The sequence below is a fragment of the Tyto alba genome, unplaced genomic scaffold (assembly GCF_018691265.1).
Source record: "Tyto alba isolate M040663 unplaced genomic scaffold, T.alba_DEE_v4.0 Super-Scaffold_21, whole genome shotgun sequence".
NCBI classification, from domain to species: Eukaryota; Metazoa; Chordata; class Aves; order Strigiformes; family Tytonidae; genus Tyto; species Tyto alba.
The window spans coordinates 18,268,308-18,290,520 of NW_024881295.1; the positions used below are offsets into that span (position 1 = coordinate 18,268,308).

The window sequence follows — 22,213 nt, forward strand, 5'->3', positions numbered from 1 at the left end:
CCTTGCTCCCACCAGTCTCCTGGAGCTTATCCAGCTGACTATGCCTGTCGTGGGAAGAAACGCTCCAGGCTCCAGCTTCAGCAGAGCACTTGTCTCTTACACCGACTCCGCTGGATCTGGAAAGGGATGCTTCTGCATGCTGTCAGCACCAACCCGTTAAACGCTGTTGCTTCAGCTGGCCTGTGCTGAGCTAGACAGAGAGTGAGCCCCCCGGGGCACACCAAATGTCAGTTCCCAGTAAAAGAAAGCCTGACACACACGCAGTGCCAAGGGAAAGCTCTTGCCCCGAGGAATTCTGCCCTGAGACAGTTGCCTATCAGAATAAACACCATCTCCTTCCTTCCCTCTGCTCTTCTTTCCAAATTAAATAGGCAGATCACTATCTCACCACCCCACCCCCCCCTCAAAAAAAAAAAAAAAAAAAAAAAAAAAAGTGAAGTCTTGTTCATATAGAAACATGGGTTGCCTGGGCTGGTTCAAACACTGAGTCTAATTAATGGAACAGAGCTGAAATACACAGATAAGTTTCTTATTTTCTAAATAAGTCTAAATTTATTCATTACCCTAGTAAAAAAAAGTTTGGATTACAAGTGTCTGAACAGTATAAAAGTACAAAACAGGTTCCATAGATTTCTAATACATTAATACAAAGTGCATGACTACATACAGTTCATTTTGCATTACTACCAGGAGTGGAAGAGGTGGGAGGGAGTAGGGGAAGCAGTTGGCGGTTGAAATCTAGCAATAAATAAATAAATAGAGAAGAGATGATCCGTATCAGAGCACATCCTACCACCAATACTGCAGCCTTAGGTGTACACAATTACTGATGCTGAAAACGCAAATTTAAATGAAAGCAGGTGTTTGCAACAACAGCTAGGACTCTTGCTCAAGCCCTTATTAGACATGACCAACCTAGTTAAGCTGTTATGTAAGCAAGTATCTGTTACATCTGCGGTTGGAGTCTATGATCTTAGAGGTCTTTTCCAACCTAAATGATTCTGTGATTCCATCTGAAGATGAAAGCAAGGTAGGCAGCTTTGTCCTCCCTTCAGAATCTTAGAGAGTTTAGGAAAAGCAAAATAAGACCAACGAAAGCTCTATGCTGTAAGGCTGTGATAAGTCAAAGCCCTGTTTCCCCTGACATTCTTTCTCTCCAGAGGTTGGCTAACCTAGCAGGAGAGGAAGGAAAAAAAAAAAAAACAACCAACCAACCAAAAACCAAAGCTTTGAGGGTAGAGGCTCCTCTTAAAACCTGAATATCTTTCCCTACCTACATTTTTATTTGCTAAGCATTCCCATTTCAGGAAGTGAGATCACATGGAAATTCAGTCCTAAGCCCTACCCACCACAATATTATGCCAACAACTCTCACAAAAAGGGAAAGCTTGTTGCAATCCATTGTAGAATATCCCAGAAGAGTAATAGTAAGAAAACCCCCCCCTCCCCCCGAAAACAAACAAAAAAACAGGAGAATTCCCAACTTACAGGAGTTAAACCTTCATAAAAGGAACATGAAGCAATTGGGAGCTAAAATTGCAGCACACTCTTCCAGGAAGCTGCTTCCACCCTACAGGCAAAGTGGAGTTAGAAGGAGTGTCACAAGGGTTTGCACACAAGCTTGGGAATCCATGTAAGAAATACGATCTTTTGATCATGTATGCAAACAGAGCTGCCTCAATTCAGTACAGCACCATTCTTAACAGAACTTTTAATACCCAGTATTTACAAAAGCATTGATTTGGTGGTGGTTTAAACAAACAAACAAAAAACCAAAACCCAAACACAGAGAAGCACCACAGAGGAAAAGTTCCAAAATAGCAATTGTGAATCCAGACCCCAGGCTGCAATCAGATTGTGTCCCTGGACCAGAGTCTGATTTGCTCAGCGAGGGGTTTGGTTCTATGTCAGGTCCAAAACCAGCAGAAGTTTGGTCTGTGGTCACGTTTCAGCTGCACTGGGCCAACAGATAGCAGTTACTCAGTTTTGGCCATCACCTATACCTCACTTGGGCATCCAGATGTCTTCTTGGTCCATCTCTAATCACCAGTCAGTTACTACAGGAAGCCCAGGGTGTCTGCTGCTGGGTTAAAACAAAGTAGCCTCCCATTCAGCTATTTTAAATTCTTAGGTAAATCTTCCTCCTTAGCTAAGGAGGAGAGCTCTCCCACCTCTTCTGAAGAGCACTTTATGTTGGGGGCCTACCTGGATAACTACCACTTGTAGTAGTGATGTCTGCTGTTTACCAGTCTGTGTCACATAGGAGGGATGAAATACTTGTCTTTGTTACGTCAGTAGTATAGGGTGAAATCTCCACACCTTTAAAAAATATAAATTTATATAACTAGAGAGGTGACTTACAGCATTTCTATGTATTAGTTCATCTTATTGACTCATACATGTCTAAGAATGAAATATTTTCTTGGGGATTTGAGGGAGGTTACCAACCAACTTAAAAAAAAAAAAAAAAAAGCGCCTTACAACCACTGCCTTCTTTCAATACAGAAACATGAACTACATATACTTTAATATACAAAACCCCATCCTCATATTCACTTGTGAAGCAAGTAGGAGGGGGTGGGGAAGATCAGACAACCTTGCAGCAGCATTCAGCTTTGCTAAGTGTTCCATAGCATCTTAAATATTATGTACAGTCTTTCTTAAAGAGTACAAACTGGCTTCAGAATTTGTGAAATTGTAGCAGTAAAACCCAAAACAGTTTTAGGAAATAGTCTTTTGGCAGCATAGCAGGTGTCCAAAGTGAACAGTCGCTTTTCTAGTATTTTTCCAGAGAATAAGAGGATCTGTATAACCTTCTGCAGCTATCCAAGAAGTCACCACTCCTCTTGGGTGGAGATTGCTGGAGATTGTGGTCCTTCTTGTTCTGGCTTTTCAGTGGCAGACTTTTTATTGCTACAGCAAGGTTTGAAGAGATGAGTGTCTATGAGGACTTCCCCAAAACGCCCTTTGTAAATAATTCCACAGCAGACCTTTTGCCTGGAAGAAATGGCAGGGGGACAGACAGATAGTTTGTGTGTTTAGAATATACAGAATTTACAGAAATGCAAAAAATCAGTTTGACCCAAGACAAAACGAAGTCTCCCATTTTGCTTCACAGAGAAGTTTTGGATACACAACTATCTGGGCTGAACTAACCTTGACTACAATGCACTTGCAAACACTATTTGAGAGGAGGCAGCAAAGCCACAACAATTTCAATAGAGCAATTAGCTAGACAAGGCATTACTGTGCCACAACAGGCAATAGAAGATAACAAGCTCGTCAGATCCCAGAAAATTTTGCGGTTTTCCTCTCACTACAGATTTTTTTTTGTTTGTTTGAAATTACTACCATCACATGTCAATAAAATCAAATGCTATGTTTTGCTGGCAAACCAAGAGCACTGTTGTACTTCGTAACACATCACGTCTACAGAGTATAGTTTTAAGACAAGATAATGACAGTCAGGAATATTATTTCTTACTCTCCAAAATGTAAAAATATTTTCCAGCAGCTGTATTAGTATTCAGGGAACTGGAGGGAGATAGGGGAAAATAGACATATGGCATTTCTCTCCAAAGACAGACAGATATTGTATAATACTCTGTGACTTAAATTATATCCTTAAAACCGATTATATTCAGCAGCATGCTTCCTGAAGAAGTAGAACCAAACACTGTGTACGTGAACTGCTATCTGCACAGAGTGCACGTTCTGTCGCTTTTTACCTTTTCCAATACGTGAGATCTAAAAAGGAGAAAACTGGTGTTCTGCTGGACCCAGCGCTCATCTCTGTGTCAGAGCCATCGTCAGACTGGTTACTGTAACAGGGCGACTGAGCTGGGGAGGCACTTGAAGTGGTGCTGTGGGCATCAGAATCTGCAGGGGAAAGAATAAATGCAAGATCAGGACATGTACGCAACGACTTATCCTCCTCCTGACTTGGGAAAGGTCACGTATGGATTGGGAACAGTGACAGACTTTTTTTAATTAACCAGAAAAACCTAACAATGACAATGCATTTTTCGCTTGCCCTCGATGATTTCAGTCAGATCTGTCACCCTTTGGGAGACAGACCTTGGAACTGGAGGGGGCCCTTGTACATGAAGGACTGGAAAGAGGTTCAGGATAAGGCTTCAGGTTCCTGGCTCTCAAACACAAATTGCACAGGCCACGCTTTGGATAAGATCCTAATCCTGCTCTGGAATCACTGGCAGATCCTTGAAGACCTAGTACTTTCTCACTGTAAATCTCCTTTCTTACCCATTCAGTTAAAATCTTGCAAAGCTCTTCTCATTTGTGCAATGGGTTAGGTAGGTAGTATTGAGCTTTTGCTGGATCAAGACTACGAACTACGGACTCCGTGCAGATCTACATGTTAACAGAGGGTCTACTAGCCTACTTTTCAGTTACCATCTTTAGCACCTATAGGAACACAATCAGATTAACTACAGCACGTTGAATAACGAGGAGATACAAGCTCTTTGGGTCAGGGCCTTTAGTGATTCAGCTTTTCCTTCAGGTCAGGTAGGATAATTGAAAAAGAAGACCAAGTCGGCAGCAGTTAAGAAGCTGAAAGGTTTGCTTTAGACGAAAAACCTAAAGCACAGACATATATTTAGAGCATAACTGGCAGACGGCTTTGTTGGAAAGCTATGAATCCAAATCTATTTGAAGAGTCTAAGTGCTAGTGGAAAGAAATCACTGAGACCGGCAGAGGAAGGTGTAAGGAAACCACACAGAGGAAACATGTTAGGAATTTAAAGGGGGGGAAAAAATCTAGGCTAAATAGAAAGCCTAGGTTGAAAATATGTATGGAAGAAAAAAGACTGACAGTGGTATCAACAGAACAGTGCTTCTTGGGAAAAAAGAGCTGAAAATGGCCACAGTGCATTACCAAGAGCAGGGGGAAACCTAACTTCAGTTTCAATGAAGGTCTTGCTCAAGAAGTTCTTTCTAGAGACATGTCATTTAAGCATGGGACATAAACTATAATTGCCTACACTTTAAAGCCAGGCTCCCCACTCACTCCCGCTGCTTCCCCACCTGTCTCACACCCACCGGGCACACAAGCTCTTTCTCCTCATTCCATCCCCTTCCCCAGCCCTCCGAGGATGAGAGGCTGCGAAAGCAGGGAGCGCCCAAATGTGTGAGCATAACAACTGAATCTAGATGATGACTCAGCTCGGCCAGTAAGCTATGTTAGGGGGAGGCCAAAGTTTATTGCTAAAATCTCTTTGGATCCACTTACTGTGCCGCTTGAATTCCTTTTGCAGTTTGCTGATTTGATTGCTCTTTATTCTGCTTCCAGACAGAGTTTTCATTTTCTTTGGTTTCAATGTTGTTTTAAGACTGGGTCCAGCCCTGGCATCTACCACCTAGAACACAGAAAATGCAAGCATAATACTTCTGCATCGTGCCCAGATACTGCCCCAGTCCAGGTGCCTGTACTGACTCTGCTGAAGGTGTTCAAAACGAGTTTAGTTGAAACAATGCAGTTCTGTGCACTGATACTCTTATGTTTCATTTAAATCTGGTTTGTAAGAGTCTGTAGGAAAATGCAGCAAACTATTTTATAAAGCACACTCAGTTCAACTTCGGACTTCTTCCTATTTTTGACAAATTCAGTTTAGTAGACAACAGCTGTTTACGCCAATACAGGTTCAGTTAAGAGTCTTTTGTTTTGTTGTTTTTTGTTTGGTTTGGGTTTTTTGGGGGTGTGTGTGGTTTGTTTTTTTTTTTTTTTGTTTTCCTTTCTTTAAATCACCAATTTAACTTCTGAATAAAGCTAGTGGTAGTAATAACCACAATTCTGACTTCCATTACCATCAAGGCTTCCTGAATATAACATACACAAAGAATCCTGATCATCTTCCCAGCCCTAGGCCCAAATGGAATTAGATGTATCGAAACAAAACGTATGAGTGGGAATAGCTGCAAGATATTAGTCATTGTAATTATCTGACTAAATGACATTGATTTATGTGTTGCTTGAGCAAGTCACCTTGCTTGTTCAACCTATTTAAAAAAAAAACAAAACACACAACTGAAAAAAAAAAAAGAGCACAACCAATTTTGGATAGAGGCCAAATTTGAAATGTTTTGAGTGTCATGAGAGACTTCTGGACAAAGTTATGAGCTTGTGAAAACAAGGATTACAAGGTAAGTTAGCCTGAGACTCCATCCCAGGCCTGCACAATCACCATTTGCACACAAGCCAAACAGAGACAGATAAAAGCCATGTAACAGGAAACACTCCAGGAAGGATTTAGAGATGCTGAGGGTGGGAAGGGAGAGTGTGGGGGAAATAGCAAACCCCAAATCCTTGTCAGCATTTGCCCTCTCTAGCAAGATGGACTAAGGCAGAGACGAGTTAGTTTTGGGGTAGAAGAGAAATAAATGACTAACGTGATTCCAGTTTTTTTTGGATCCTGCTGGCAATTTTTTCCATCTTTTCACCAAAAGGACACAGGCATTGCAAATATCTCCTGAGCGGGCTTCATGAAGCCTGGTAAAAAAAAAAAAAAAAAAAAAAGGCAAAAATCACTTGACGAGTTAATAAAAGCACCCCCCACACACACTTGATAACAGCAAGAAGCATAAAAATTGACAGAAAAGAAGGGTTCTCAAGTTCTGGATTTCAGGCATTACACTTCATCTGGGGTTCTCAAACATTGCCATTTAAAGACCAGTCTCACTTTTGGAAAGTACTCTTCCATACAGAAATAAAAGGTGTCGTAATCTGCCTCTAGAAGGGCACTAAACCCAAAAATCACATCACCTTCAGCTGTTTTTTTTCTTAAAAACCCACCAAAAACCAACACACAGTTCCACTGGGTTGGTTGGTTTGATTAGAGAAAGAGAGATGAGGAATAATCATTTTCCATGGACGTACACATCTGGCAACAGACTTCAGAGGTCTGACAAAAGCTTATTCAGTTCTTAACTTTTTCACAGAGCTTCAAGGATGAGTAACAAATACCACCTAACACACTCCCGCTGAAGTGTAGGATAAGGTTTCAGAAACAGCAGTCACTGGAATGACAGCAATACTCGCTCCCTCTAACAAGCTCTCTTCAGAAATCATCTCTACTGCTAATCCATGCTAAAAGAAATATAAAGGAGATACACTGTAGAATTTTTCAGCTATTTAAATGGGAAGACTTTGAAGCATTTATAGATGAATGGGGCAGGCTCAGATAAGCTATTATTTGCTCAGTGTTAAGCCTGCATTTTTACCTTGGCAAACATATTACAAATAGCACAAGACCAAAGGCCCTGGTATACTGCAAGCTTCTTTCCTGTAGTTAACAACAACAACAACAACAACAAAACAATAGGTCTTCACATAGTCATCCCACTGCCAAGCACAGTAGCCAAGAAATACAATAAGGAAAATTATCGTATCAGCACCAGATTTAAGTACACAAATCCATGGTAAATACAAAGCACTAAAAAGCAGTATGTGAAAGGAGTGTTTCTAGAAAAAAAAAAAAAATAAAGGGGGGGGGGAGAAGATGGAAATATTTCTAAAGATTGCAAAAGTTTGCACATGTAGTTAAGCTCTTGAGACAAGAGTTGGAATACTGATATGTATATATAGTTTTTAATACAATGTATAGAAATTCTACTTGGCCTAAGATTTTGCTGAGAGGTAATCCAACAAGACTGGAAAGAAAAAGCAGAAAATATCTATCAACAACACAGATTTTTTTCCATGGGAAATAATTTCATTGAAAACTACAGCATAAACAGGAGATATTGCCTCAGAAAAAAGAAGTTCAAAATAAAGTGAAAAATAATTACAAGCTAGCACAGAAGAATTTGCTTTGCTGACAATTCAGGGACACACATTTATACAGAATTTCAAGGTTCTTAAGAAAGTATTTCAAAAAAGCTAAAAGGTCACAGCAGCTGGTACAAGAAATCACTGGTATTTATAGCTTTGCTTACCAATGCCTCCAAGTAACATTATGTGTAACGTTACCTAACTGCAAAGCTAACTACTTGATGCTCACTTTCCATTAGAAGGGGCTTCCAATGAGAAGTTTTAATAACATGTTGATATGCCCTATTTCAACAAAGGCACCAATACCTCAAACAGGGTACTCCGCACAAGCCCTCCTGAAACCGCTGAGTATTTACTCATCAAGTTTTGTTTAACATTCTTGAATCTTCAGAGCCACAGAAAACCTCTGTGGACCCGTGCTGTTTACCATCTTGTGGGGGGATTTACACCTCTAAGGAACAAGTATAAAAGGCAGAGTTTGAGGCGGGTCTAAATCCCTGCTGCGAGGTGGGAGAGGCAGGAGCCTGACCCTTCACTGTGAAGACCTACAGCAGCTCTCCCTTGGCAGCAACAGCAGATCGACAACCAAACGGTGCCGTACTCGGCAGCAGAGGATCCGGCCCCTCCTGGCCCGGCCAGGAAAGCAGTGAGGAAGCTGAAACCAGCCTTCCCCCACCACCCACCTCTGCTCATCTCGTCTTCCAGAACAAGAGGGACAGGCCGTCAGGTTCAAGGCTCGCACAATGCTGAGTAGAGAAAGAATCTTACCCAAAACAATTCTGGAAGTCCTTTTCATAACGTTTGCTGTCAGTGAACCGAGAACTGGAAGACTTAGCTCTGCAAATACAGCAGCCCTCTATACTCCGATACATCTTCGGTTTGTGAAAGCCAAACATCTTTTCCTCCCAGCTGTAGCCTGTGAAAACAGACAGGAATTGGGGTTACTTATTGCTGTTAGATACTGAAAGAAAAACTGCGGCAATACGCTGGACAAACCAAAAGTAAATTATGATTCAGGATAGGAAACTGCTAGATTAGGCCACAGTTTTATCCTGCATTGCCTCAGAAGAGCAGATGCACCTAGAATACACTTTCTTACTAATAAAAAGCAAAACAAAGCCCAACAACTGAAATATTAAGCAATAGCCAGCAGGACTCATGACAAGCTCATTTACTGCACAATTCTACTCTAACGGCACATGTGCAACAGCACAACCAAGAGGTGTAAATACATCTGACTTGGCTAATGAAAGCCCGATGTATGTGGCGAAACAGGCTGCAGGACAGGCTGTGTGAACCTGCCCAAGCCCTTGGATAAGTAGTTGGCAGCTGAACCCCGGGTCACTGGAACTATCTTGTCATCATCACCCGTGTTTGTTGGAAACATCCCTGCCAAACTTTGTTGAAAGCGAGTAGGAGTCATTTTAAACGAGCTGCAGTCATACCTCTAGGCTGTAGGGCAGACATACCTGAAAAGCCGCCCTAAAAACCGCCGGGTGGAGACCCACCCAGCCCTCAATGGCCCTGTCGGCACTGCGGGACCCGGGAGCACTTCTGGATTCTCAGGCCTGGGTGAGCATCCCAGACACATCCCAGTTCTGTGTCAGCACAGGCTCAGTTCTTGCCCTCCCACCTTCCCCTCCCTGCTTTCCATGGGAAGGAAACCTGGTTAGAAAAGGGCCGGGGAGCAGGACCCCGGGGTGCGTTTCAGCGTGCGCCTCCCACAGCATCCCAGCCGCCACCAACGACACGGGAGCAAAAGGTTCTCTGTTTAGAGGGAAGTTGTTTCTTCTTAACCACTGGCTCTGCAAACTCAGCACCGGCTCAGAAAGCCAAAAGCCATGCTGCTCTGGGGGGTCTTTTCAGTACACCTGGGCTGGGATTTGCTATCAGAGCAGGTAACATACAGTGGAGGTGCTTTCCAGGCAGAAACTTTTAAAGTTAGTTACAAGCGGGTTTAACTGCAGTGAGCACGACAAAGAACCCTCCACACAATGTCCCCACCACCAAGCAAGGTCTCCCCAGGCACCAGTTACTCCCCAGTGCAGACTCCTGTCAGGCACTGTCTGACGCGGCATGAAAAGCTGTCAGAGCAAATGGAGCACCCACAGCGCTTCAAAAAAACCAAACCAACAACCAAGCAAAGCTGGTGCTTTCCTGACGCAGGGCCTGGACACACCACAAGTCCTCACCAGCCACACAGCATCTGTCTCATAACACAGGCTGGGACAGTTCCAAGATGTTCTCTTTTAAACAGATCGTGGTGCAAGGTCTGCTTCAACCACCCGCTACAGGGAGCTCCACGAGAATAGGTTCCCACTGCTGAGAACTTATACTTTTAAAAAATTAAAAGTTAGCTGGAGCCACACAAATAACAAAAGATTTCCCACTCTTCCCTTAAGAAAAGTCCAAGTCGTTATATTCTTGTAGAAGCTAATAGAAAACTACCTCTCCTCCCCCAAAATACTACTGAAAGACCAAGTAGCTCAGGCAGGACCTTCAGCAGAGCAGCACCTCCATCACTTGAGGGCAAGTCTGGTGAGAGGGAACTCCCAGTCACTTCTCAGTCCCAGGGACTGCCAAGTCCCAGCAACCCAACTCAGGTTACTGGTGCATGTATGTGGCATGGGGATCTGTCCTCAAATCTTCCACCTGCAGGAAGGTAAGGGACATAATTCTAATACCCTCCAGGGGGACAGAGAAAATTAACCTGAAATCTTCAAACTACAGCACCAAGACCTGCCATATCAATACAGTGATAAAATGATTTGAAAAACAGGTTCTGGTGAAGTAAAAAATATGCTTCCACAAAACAACCACCCTAGCATCATGCTTACCTTACTGACAAGGGATTGCATGCGAGGGAAAAAGATCCCACACATTTCTGCAGGACCACAGCAAAAGCTAGCGAACCACCCAGGTGCAGTCACAGTCCTCCACACAGAGGTAAAAATACATCACCCCCAGCCCAGAGGGGAAGATCAGAGCATGGCAGCACTGCAAAATAAACACACAAGGCTCTGCCCAAGGTTCCCAGGCTCCTGAGAACAACAGAAAAGCAAAGATTTTATCTAATATCATTGGTTAATATTCTTACATGAAATCCATTAAGGAACCCTATCCAGCTGGAAGTGTACATGTTTATATTTCAGTCCAGCATAGGATAATACAAGACCACTTGGTGCCCATTGATGTTGTGTCTCCTTGCAATTACTACTGCACAGACTGGTAGAAAGGCACAAGTCAACTCTCCAGAAAGCTTGTCTTGACCAAACACCTTGCAGAGCCTGTTGATGGCAAGGGATTTGTGCGAGCTGAATGCTAAGGGCATCCTCCAGACTCGGGAGAGATGGAGGGAAGAGATCTTTCCTTCCCTCCTATCCCAACTCACGCTGTGTGCCACAGGTCTGAAGCGCTGTATTCCTTCCTTCTTCATGCACATTTGCAGCACAAGGAGCTCACCAAGGGCTAGGTTATCCCAAGGATGACTTGTGCAAATACCCAGCAAAGTCACCCCAAATGCTTCCAGGCTTCTTGGGAGATCCACGGCTCCCTCTGTTAGCACAGCATTGGCCTGGAGGCCAGGAGCAGCTGCAGCAAGAAGGTATCCAACTAATGACCTGCTGAATGGGCTTGTTTGAGGGATGGTTAGACTCAGAACTACTCCTCTGCTTCTGCCTGGGTATGTTTTCAGGGACATGTAGCAAATGAATGCATGGCCAAATCAGGTTAGTATCCCTGGACTGTCAAGACAAATAAACAACAGTGTCTACGCAAACACTTAAAAGCATATTTTGTTTCTTAGCATCTGATGTGCTGCTTCGAGAGACAGTCTCTCGAGGACACTGTTTAACAAGCCTCTAGAGATCCAACAGCATGTTCACCCAGGAATTTTCAACTACCAAACAGCAATTTTAGATTTTGTTTGACTGCTCCAATGTTAAGTCTGTGGTCTGGTGCTTTTCTTTAGGAAGTCAAAAACTAACTGCAGACACAAGTTTCATCAGTGCTGCAAAACTTAAACAAGAACATCTTGACTGTTACAGGGCAAGACACAGAATTGATATCAACAATGGGATCTACTTTCTAACCTGGTTTCTTCCAGAAATCCAGACACTGATGAGATGATCTCTGTCACCAGCTGGTATTTATATCATAGTAGAACAAAATGTATGTTTTACAATTAATGTTCTGGCAAAGACTGGTATCAGACACATATATTCTGAAAATATTTTGTTTTGCATCACTGCTGCCATTCTCACAGGAGCAGCCCTTTCAACACCATCTTTCAATACAAGGGAAACTAGTGCCATCTGTTTCCCACTTGATGAATGGTCAGCAACGGTATTACCATATATCACGCCTGAATGGGGAAGAGCTAGTAGCAAAACCACAAGTAAAACAGATTTCTCTGACAACTGCATAGAAGTGCAGTTATAAATGGAAGGCGTCAGTCCAGTTACACATTTAATCCTAAACAGTTGCCATTTGACTATTATACAATAAATATTCTGTCAGCTGGAGAGTTTAATAGCTAACTTGTACTTAGAAGTACATACGACTGTGCCCTTTAAAAGATTTAACTTGAAAGCTTTGCAATTTAGATCTCAAATTAGAACCAGGGAGTTAGACTGCCAGCTACTGTAACACCCAAATCTTAGCTGTGGAAGTTTAACTATGTGAAATTTGGCACAGACAAAAACATGGCAAGTAGGAATGAAGTAGCTTCTATAGAAGTTATAAAGCATTACACATGGTAATTCTGTCAAATTTAAGCATGTTAATAAAGCATGTTATTATTTGCCAAATTTAAGCATATTAAAATATATGATGTCTTTTAAATCAGCAGTTGCACAGAAGTGAAAGGGACAGCTCACAAGCAAAGAATCAGAAATTCTAGTGGAGTGTGCTTGTAATTCTGCAGAAACGGAGTTTTACCTGCACTAGTAGGGGAGCACTACTCCCCCAAGTCAGAGGAAAAGCAGTCATTCTCCTCCATGGTCTCCCTGCAAAAGGAGAAGTTGCGATTCCCTTAAGTTCTACTTTAAACAACTGCTTTAGCAACTTGAATGGACTCAGAAAAGACTGCAGGAAAAAGCTATCTCCATCCCTTACTTTTGGAAAAGCAGCATCAAAAACAGAGACTTGTCTTGCAAAAAAATTTGGAGTCAAGCAGAAAACCATAAAGTAGGTGGAGAATAATAAAAAACTACCACACACCCTGCTTATTACATTTGTGAAAGGCTGGTACAAAGCAGCACACATCATATGTATGTGAAAATGGTTTCGTGCTTTCATTACCTGTCAGGACTAGAATTTAGTGCTTAGTTTTCTTTGCAAAATTTAATGTGATGATCTAAATTAAAAGGAGGTATTGCTTCAGATGCTCATTAAGGTTTCAAGTTAAGGAAGAACTTCTGAACTAGTTTAGATTTTAAAATAAAAAAAGCTGAGCCACTTTCATTTGCTTTTCCAGATTCCTTCTGCATTCTTTCTGATCACCCAAGAAGAATGAAAACCCTTTATAATAGAAAGGAAGGAATTCCTAGAAGGCAGGCATGTCTCCTTTTGTAACACAATTATCAGGCCAGTTAGAAGGAACATGCTCACCTGCTTCTTGCAAAGCTGAAAGAGAAACATTCCCTGGGGTTATGGGAGACCAGAGGGATGCCAGTCCAACTATTCCAATACTGGCTTCTCTTCCCATCTCCTCACTCTGACTCGGATCATTCACCCTTTGTGCAACCCCAAACTGCCAGTACCTTGTCAGAGAGGAGAACCCCTGCAAATAATTTGATTTCCCCTTCTGTGTATAAAACAGCCTTGGCACAGCCTCCCCAAAGTTGAGCTACAGAAAAATATTACATAGCCTGCATATGTTGATGCAGCCGGTCCCTGTCAGTAAAAATCTCACAATGCTCATCTCAACAGCATTTCTTTGGAATTAACATAGCCAAAATGGTACCATTTTTTTTTTTAAAAGGAAAAAAAAAAAAACAGATGCCTTAATATAGAAAGAATACACATGCTCTAGCTTTTACATCTGCAAAAGCATACACCCAGGCACATGCACACACACAAAAAATGCTTCCAGAGCTTTCTATGGCGCCAGAAGCAGAGCTGCTTGTCTCACTAATAAATTCTTGGGCCTGTCCCCCTGCTGAAATAAAGTGCAATACCTCTACTGAAAATCAGCTTTAGGAGAGAGAATTGTACATTAACAGAGAAGCTGACCTATATCAAAGCCTCAATGTAAACATACCTCCCCCTTGAGTTTACATGCTACAAAAAGAAACTTTGGAATAGAAGTTAAAATTGGACCCCAGAAAACCATATTTTAACATGTCCAAAGCCAGAATGCTCCAAGGAAGAGACCAAGCTAAATGGAGTCATCTAAAAATGCAACTTCAGTACCTGCAAAAACATTTTTTTACACTGTAATCTGTCCTTATAGCTCAAAAGAGAGTGACTAATTTCCAACAATCATAACCTTAGAATTGTGCATACTGTATGCTTTTCTGGTCCGCTTTATCCTCAGATTTTCCTTCCACTTCCCTTCCTCTCTCTACCTGAAACAACTTTACTTGGAGGAAAGCTGTATTTGGCCACTATAGCCCAGGCACATCTGAACAAAACAGCATCCTGTGGAGTTTTCACTTGATGAGCTGTGCAAAACCAGCAGAAGGTCAAAACTACATCTTCAGGAATCTTTCTTCTGCCAAAATAAGTAACTCACTCCTTTGCTGGTAGTCACCTGCAGCTACCGTTGTGCGCTCAGTGCTCCAGTGAAATCTTAGCACACCAGATGCAACTGGCAGCAACTACCAAGCATGTTATTGATAATCAAACTGGACATTTTGTTCCCATGTTTGAGCCTCCATAGCATCCTGGCTGGGTCACAAGCTGCTCCGAGTGAAGTTTTCGGAAGCAGTCAAGTCACAAAGGAGCCTTCTTAGCTGCTGATCTTCAGTGGGAAGTAAGTACCTAACCCACTTAGACAAAAGTAGTGAAAGGCTAAGCCACTTGGGCGTTCCTCTAAACTGCCATGCGGTTAGTGCTCCAGAAAGGGTAGGCCAAAGCATGAAAACAGTAATCAGTAAGATTTGCATGGGGGGAAAAAAAAAAAAATCCCAAACCTGTCCCACCTGCAAACATTCCATCTTGAAAGAGGACTTCCCCTACCCCTCCCTCCACCCCAAAACTCCTATTGTATAACTAACATCACACTCAGCCCAATGAGGAGCCCTGCAAGGAAAACCTGGGATGTTCTCAAGCAAGTGCTGGAGTTCTATCTGTGATGCTTATCTGAGTCCAGTCACTGCAGCTGTTGTGATGCTGTTTGCAACCACCTGCTACTGAAAAAGCATCACAGACACTGGAGACCATTAGACACTGAACAGTTTTGGTTCGGTTGTGTTTTTTTTTTTTTTTTTTTTTTTTTTTTTTTCCTTTAAAGAGGGCCACATACCTACTGGGGACTTGAACAGAAGTAATAGTAATTATTTGAATGAATCACTGAAGTGACTTCATTAAAAAGGATAAATTTCCGTGTCCTTAAGTAATATTACTGGTCATTTCTCTTGGACTTTGGACTGAGCACGTTCTACAGAAATGCAAAGGCTGGAGTCATGAAATGGAGTCCCGCCCATGCATTCTGCTCAACCACTCAGTTTTCAAGTCCCAGCTCACTGGCTGCTTCTTTCTGTTAAAAAGCAAGTGCTACGTGGTGGGGGGGGAAGTCTGAAGGAAAAGTTGGTTGTCAAGTAGGACTGTGCATGTCATTCATCTCATTACGAAAGAGGCACAAAGCATCAGGTGTTAGGAATCAATGCAAAGCAGAGGGTTTTGTAACAGAGAACTGTTCAACATGAGTAAGACAACTAACCATCACAGTTTTAATGTTGTTTATTTTATGCTGTGTGAATTTATCAGCTCTTTTAACATCTTCTTCTACTAGTAAGTCAGTGATGTTTTCTTTTTAAAGACTACAAACGTAGGCAGTTGGCTCCTCTTTGAGGATCTCCCGGCTGGAAGAAAAGTGAGGAGGAATTTTTCCCAGAGGCTCTGGCATTCAATCCCACCTACTTTCAGTGGGAACTGAATGCTGCATGCCTGTGGGTGTGTTTGAAAATCCCACGACTTGTTACTTGCTGATTCTCTACCACGGACCACAGATCCCAAGAAACATGGAATTTACCTGGGTGCCAAAGAAGTTCAGTGTCCACTGGTGTCAGCAGGAAAGCCTCTGCACTGTATGCTGTAGTTCTCACAATCTTTTTATTTAAAAAAAAGCTGTGAACTACACAATGAACCTGGCAATGTGCAGACTGGGGAGAAGGGGGTTTCCACAGCACACACCCTGCACACTGCTGACAGAAACAACCTCACCTTTGGAAGCAAGCACACAGTATATTAAAGAGGTTTGCCGAGGAACCATCACCCTCCTGGCTTGCCCTGTAAAAAGGGGTAAACAGATGTCTCTACAGCTGCCAACCTACCACCTTCCACCAGCGCCGGATTAAAATTCAAAATGAAAAAAAAAAAAAAAAAAAAAAAAAAAAAAGAGAGCATTACGGTTAGGCTGTGCTCAAGTACGTTACTCAGCCCCCACCACAGATGTGATGCTGTTGAAGTTGTGGGCTCAGTCCGGGACACTGGGCCTTCTCCTCTCCCCACCCGCAAGGGGACGGTGGCAGGGGCCCTGCCAGGAGGCATGTGCTTTAGGCACACAGCAGCAGGTCGAGAGGCAGCAGCATCCTGAGCCAGTCGCCTACGGAACAACAGCACTGGGGTGCAGCTCCAAACTTTTTTTCTTTTTTGCAATTGTAATGATTATTGAAGAATTTGGGTCCAAAGGAATGCCCATCAGCAGAGTGATGGGGACAAGACTCTTTGTAGGATGAACTGGGGCCATTCCCTCCAGGAAAGAGCCACCGGTGGAGCTGGGGGAGCCTCGGGGAGGGCAGGATTCGGCCCTGCTCGCTGCGCTAAGGCACAGCCGAGTGAACAACAGGTTTGGCAAGTCCCTTTAAATCCCTTTAGCCACACGAAATCTGGAGACGGGCGCGTATGAGAGGCGACGGCAACTTTTATCTCATGAAAGGGAAGAGAACCCGACTGGGGGGGAAGAGTTTCCCTGGCGCAAAACTCTAAGTTTTTAGATTTAAAAAAAAAAAAAAGTGATAAAAGATGCCGCTTTCCGCCGAGCACCGCGTGGCGTGGGGGGAGCGCCGGCCCCGGGGGGACGCCCCGCTCCCACCCGTGGGCTCGCTCGGCGGCCGGGGGGCGCGGCAGCGCCGGGAACAAAGACACGCGCGCACACACACACACACACACACACACACCCCACGCCTCCCCCCCCCCTCCACGGGGGGAGGACGACCTACTTTCGCGGGCGGCCCCGGCGGTCAGGTGGAGCCGCGGGAGCACAGACACGCGGGCGGCCCCGGCGCGGCCAAGCGTTCAACTTGCCGAAAAGACGGAATAAAATGGAAAAAAAAACCAAAACAAAACAAAAAATAAAATAAAATTAAAGCAGCACAGGAAGGGGAAGGCGGAAAGCCCCGAGCGCGGAGGTAGGAGCAGCGTGGCGGCCCCCACGCTGCAAAACACCGCCCCACCACGCGGTCTCGGTGCAGAGAGTCCCATCCGGGGGGGGGGGGGGAGGCGGGAAACGGGGGTCCAGCCGCAGCAGCCCCACCGGGCACCCCAACCTCTGCCCCCTGGCAAGGTGACGGCCACCTCCCGCCCCCCACCCCCCCCCCGGTCCCCGTCCCATTCAACACCCCCCCCCCCCCCCCGAGCCGCGCGCTGGTTCCTCATGGCTCGGCCCTGACGTAATTCAAACATGGCAACAGTTGTACTTCAAAGGGCCGTCGCAGACCTCCCAGCAACGCGTGCACGCCGCGGCGGGGGCGACGCGGACATCCCCCACACCCCCCCCACACACCCCCCACCCCCGGGTCCGCAGCCCCCGTGACTCGCCCACGCACCCCACCGCCGTGCGCGCAGCGTGGTACCCAGGGGAGCGCGTGTGCATCCAAAGTTTCACCACCCCCCTCCAAAGTCCTCCAAAACCAGCAGCCAGCCGCTAAACGTCACCAGCCCCCGCGGGAGAACGGTTACCCCACCGACACACCCCCCCACCCGGGGCTGAGCCCCCCCCCCCCCCAAACCAACACCCCCCCACACCCCCCCCCCCCCCGGCGCGCCGCGCCGCCCGCAGCACACGCGAGCCCTTTGTTTTCCCTGCAGCCGGGCGCTGCCTACGTGCCGCGCCGGGGGCACGCCGGCCGCTCCGCGCAAACCCCACGGAAGCCGGGAGTTTTAAAAAACAAAAAAAAAAAAAAAAAAACAAACCAAAACAACAACAAAAAAAAAAAAAAAAAAAAAAAACACAAACTTGTTGGAGCCGGCGGCGGGCACACGCTGAGGGGGGACGGGAGCGCCTTTTCCGCCGCGCCGCTGCTGCGGGAGCGGCGGGACGCCATCGCCGCGCACCGTCCCCACGCCGCGCGCCCGGGGCCGGTGGCGGGGCAGGCCCCACGCCACAAGCCGCGCGACCGGTGAGCACGTGTCGCGCCAAGCCCACAGCCGGCACGTCTCCCCCGTCCCCGGGGCGCGCAGGGACCCCCGACCCCTCCGCAAATACCAGTGAGAACTACAAATAAAAACAACTGCCGCCTCCCCCCCCCCCCCCCGAGAAACACGCCGTGGGGGCTGGGGGGAGAATCGCTGGCACCAACTTGTCCGCGCCGGCGCTACAGGTGCGCGGTGCGGGGCGCGCAGGGAGCCGCACCTGCGCCAGCCGCTCCGCGCCGGCGAGACCCGCGGGAGGGGCCGTGCCTCGCAGTCCCGCGTGGCGCGGCCGGGCAGCCGCGGCCCGGTGAAAGGCGCCGGGCAGCCCGGTTTCCCCCTCACCCGCCCCGCAGCTGGCGAGCGCTCCGGGGAGTTAAATCGTCGGGAACGTGGCTGCGCTTCCCTCCTTGAGATTTGGGGTTTTAATCTCGTTTGGGGAGGGGGGATTGGAAGTCAGAGTTCTCAGGATGGGTCTGCAACAACGCGGGAGGCGTTTCTCCCCGCCGGCACCTCCTTTTAAACTCCGCTAACTGAAGAAAAGGGGGGACACGCCGCACACAGGAACCATGCGGTGTCAAACTGTTTCAGGCGGCAAAGTCTTTTCGCCCGGCAGAAGTGAAGACAGGCGCCAGGATTAACTCACGCTTAACAGAAACCACTGACCGCTGCAAAAAACACCCATCACCACCACCAAAAAAAACCCCGAACAAGCAATAAAAAAAAAACCCCACAAAATAAAACAAGCAAACAAAACAAAAAACACCCAAACCAACAACCCACCCCGGTTTAAAACCCCCCGTTCCCTCCCGGTGGCACTTTTCTCTCCTCTCCCCTAAGCGGTAAGAAAAAGAAACCACTCACCGCGGTGCTGCGCGGTGCGGTGCGCGCCCAGCCCCTCCGCCGCGCGCCTTCCCCGGCCCCTCCGCGCTCTGCCCGCCTGCCAGCCCGCGCGGGCGCGCGAGCCCGCACCCCCCTACACCGCCCGCCCCGCCCCCCTCCTCGCTCCGCCCCCTCCCCGCGGCGCCCGCCGCCTCTGCGCACGCGCCGTTCCCACGGCTCCGTTCTCCTCAATCGAGCGCTCCCGGCTTTGCGCGCCCCATTGTCCTTTTAAGGGAGTAAAGGCCGCGCGGGAAGACTGGGAGGAGGAGGGAGGCGTTGCCCATTGTGACGGCGGAGATGACTTCCAGCTGCCCCGCCCCGCCCCCGGTGGGCGGGGCCCGGGCCCCTGCGAGCCCGCCCCGGGCACCTGCCCTCCGCCGCGCGGCGCGGGGGGGGCGGGGCCTCCGCCCTCCCCTCCCGCCCCCCCCCCCCACCCGCCCGCCAAACCCAACCAAACCCAACCAAACCCAACCAAACCAAACCAAACCAAACCAAACCAAACCAACCAACCAAACCCAGGCTTGGGTTTGTCGCGAGGGCAGCGCTCCTGCCAGCCGTCCCGCCGTTCCGAAGTCACCCAGCGCAGCCGGGTCGGCACCGGCGCCAAACCCCAGCGCACCGGCGGGCGGAGGTCCAAGGCCTCCGGGAGGGAGGGAGGGAGGGGGGAAAGTTTGTTTTTCTGGGCTTGGGTTGATTCTTCTCGTCGTTTATAACGTGCTTTAAAAATCATCGGTGGCTCACATGATTTTTTTTTTCCCCTGCCCCGCTGCGTCAGAATGAGTGAGTGAAAAAGTCACATCGGCGCGACCTTCGGTTCATGCTCTTTGTGCAATTTAGGAAGAGCTGCTTCGCGAAACAGCTGGCAGATGATGTTGAAAGAGATTTCCTTTAAAAGTTAACGATGTCAGGAGGATTAGCGTGTGATATACACGGTAACACTTGGGCAGTTACGACTTGGCGCCATTACAGCCTATAACTACAATAACACCGGGAGCTACTCCTCCCTCCCAGGCTTACATGCAAGCCAAGCCCGAATATTGAATGGCTTCTTTTGAACTATTTTAAAAGTTTCCCACAAATTGACAGCAGCTCAGGCACAGTGTGCAGTTGTCGTTGCTTAATACTCTACTAAAATAATGGGGATGAGTATTTCTATTACAAATTATTTTACCCCGATAGGGACCTTTTCGGTCCAATTCCAATTTCGGCACAGATTTAGCACGTCGCTGACAACCCTTGCTGAAATGATCCTTTTGCTTCCAGCAGCAGCACTAAGCTCACCTCGGGGGATTTCCAGGTGAGCAGGACAGTCTGCTTTTCCTTACCTTAGTCTGAGCACCTCGCATCACCTCTGCCTGCTTGTAAATCCTTAGTAATTCTACACCATTTCCTTCCTTTGTGCTGCAAAACCAGTCCATTTGGGCGCAGGAGGAATTCTCACAAGGAAGTCTCCAGGTTTATCTGGGAGGTGTTTTGGTTTTGGTGTTTTATTTTTGAATGATCATAGCATACTTTGTTACCAGTGCTTCCTTCCATACGCAGCTAAGCCAAGTCACATTCAATTTGTGAGACAGGAGTGCAACTAATGCTGGATAATTTCTCAAAATACGTATATAATTTTAATGGTTTTAACTAGTCTAGGGAACTCTAACAGCTCTTTTGGCAACTTCTGTTTGCATATAGTGTGCGTCTGGTTTTATCTGCCTCTTTTGGTTTGAGGGAGTGATTCTCCCAGGTTTTCTCCCATTATTTTCCCACTTTTTCTTCTCCAGACTTGTCAAGGCTCCTCGGTGACATTCCTTTTAGTCCACTGCCATCTAGTATCATACTTAAATCCCCAAATGAGAATGAAATGGCATTTTCAAGGCGAATCCTCATAGTTATCAAGTAACGTGCTGCCTCTCAGTACTCAGCTGAACAAAACTTACTTCACAGCTTTATGCCCTTAGGCTCCAAACCTCATGCAAGCCCCAAAGCTGAGTGGAGAACACAGGCCTCTTAACTTACGATAATGAAGACAGTTGATGTTGTAACCTGGGGAGCATTTGAGTTTCCAGACACTGTACCGCTCCGGCCTGCAAACAGCTTGGCTATTCCTGCCCTCTCAGAGGAAAACAACTTCTACCTGCAGCGGTCCAAATGGCAATGCATAAATGAAAACAACAGTCAAAATCTTCATTTCTGAAACGTCTCTGGTTTTCTTGAAGCATTTGCTGATGACATTTCAGAACTACCCTATAACTTGAGAGAGGTTTGAGTTTTCATTTTTGGCCAATAGCCAGCTTGCAAATAAATAAAATGCAGTTAAATAGCTAACAAGCTTTTATTGAGGTTCCTCTAGTCCCTTCCCCCTGACCAAGCCACTAGTGCTCCCCACACCATCAGAGGGGCACCTTGTCTGACCTCACTCTGTGGAAAGAGGGTGAAGAAAAATAACCTCAAACTTGGAACAAGCCTAAGAAGTTCAATTTGGAAAATGCAGACATCTGAAACAGTCCATGTACCTTTACACTACGGGTAAGTCCTGTAGTGTAAAGGACAAGGCTCTGTTTTAAAAAATTAAGCATCTTCCTTTCCACTCAGAGCTTGGTATAAAGGCAGAATATGGGATTTCATGGAGATCACAGGTGACCTGGAATACGAGCTTTAGACCAGAGGATTTGTTCTCATCCAGGTCAGTCCTAAAAAACATTTACTTTAAGAATGCATGTGGTCTCTGGAAAAATAATGGGACCGTTGCTGCATTCCAGTTAAACTGGTACCTTTCCTGGGTGGGATCTTAATTTTATTTTAGCTGGGAAGCTAAAATATGTCAGTGATGTAATAATAAAGCTAACCACAAGGGGTTTTAAAATATAAAACATACATGTTTCATGAACGCTGAGGCAGAGGCGCTAACACAGAGGAAAAGTAGGGCATTTGCCAGCTAAGACATCTGATCCTATTGTGCTATTTTTCAATATTAAT

The 22,213-nt window shown here is 46.1% G+C and overlaps 1 protein-coding gene across 3 annotated transcripts; it reads right to left on the reverse strand.

The window, feature by feature from the left end:
* Positions 1–529: 529 nt before the first annotated feature.
* SINHCAF (SIN3-HDAC complex associated factor) lies at positions 530–19,328 on the reverse strand. Of its 3 annotated transcripts, none has more exons than XM_042795541.1 (6): positions 19,229–19,328; positions 8,558–8,705; positions 6,409–6,508; positions 5,252–5,378; positions 3,729–3,879; positions 530–2,997 (listed from the first exon to the last, which is right to left on the reverse strand). In XM_042795541.1, exons 2-6 carry the CDS (start codon positions 8,683–8,685, stop codon positions 2,835–2,837), a joined length of 669 nt encoding a protein of 222 aa, XP_042651475.1. In that variant the 5' UTR covers positions 8,686–8,705; positions 19,229–19,328; the 3' UTR covers positions 530–2,834. The 3 variants fall into 3 exon arrangements, with proteins under 3 accessions (XP_042651475.1, XP_009969501.3, XP_032842328.2); XM_009971199.3 differs by lacking the exon at positions 19,229–19,328 and adding an exon at positions 10,627–10,786; XM_032986437.2 differs by lacking the exon at positions 19,229–19,328 and adding an exon at positions 9,982–10,209.
* Between the last annotated feature and the right edge of the window lie 2,885 nt (positions 19,329–22,213).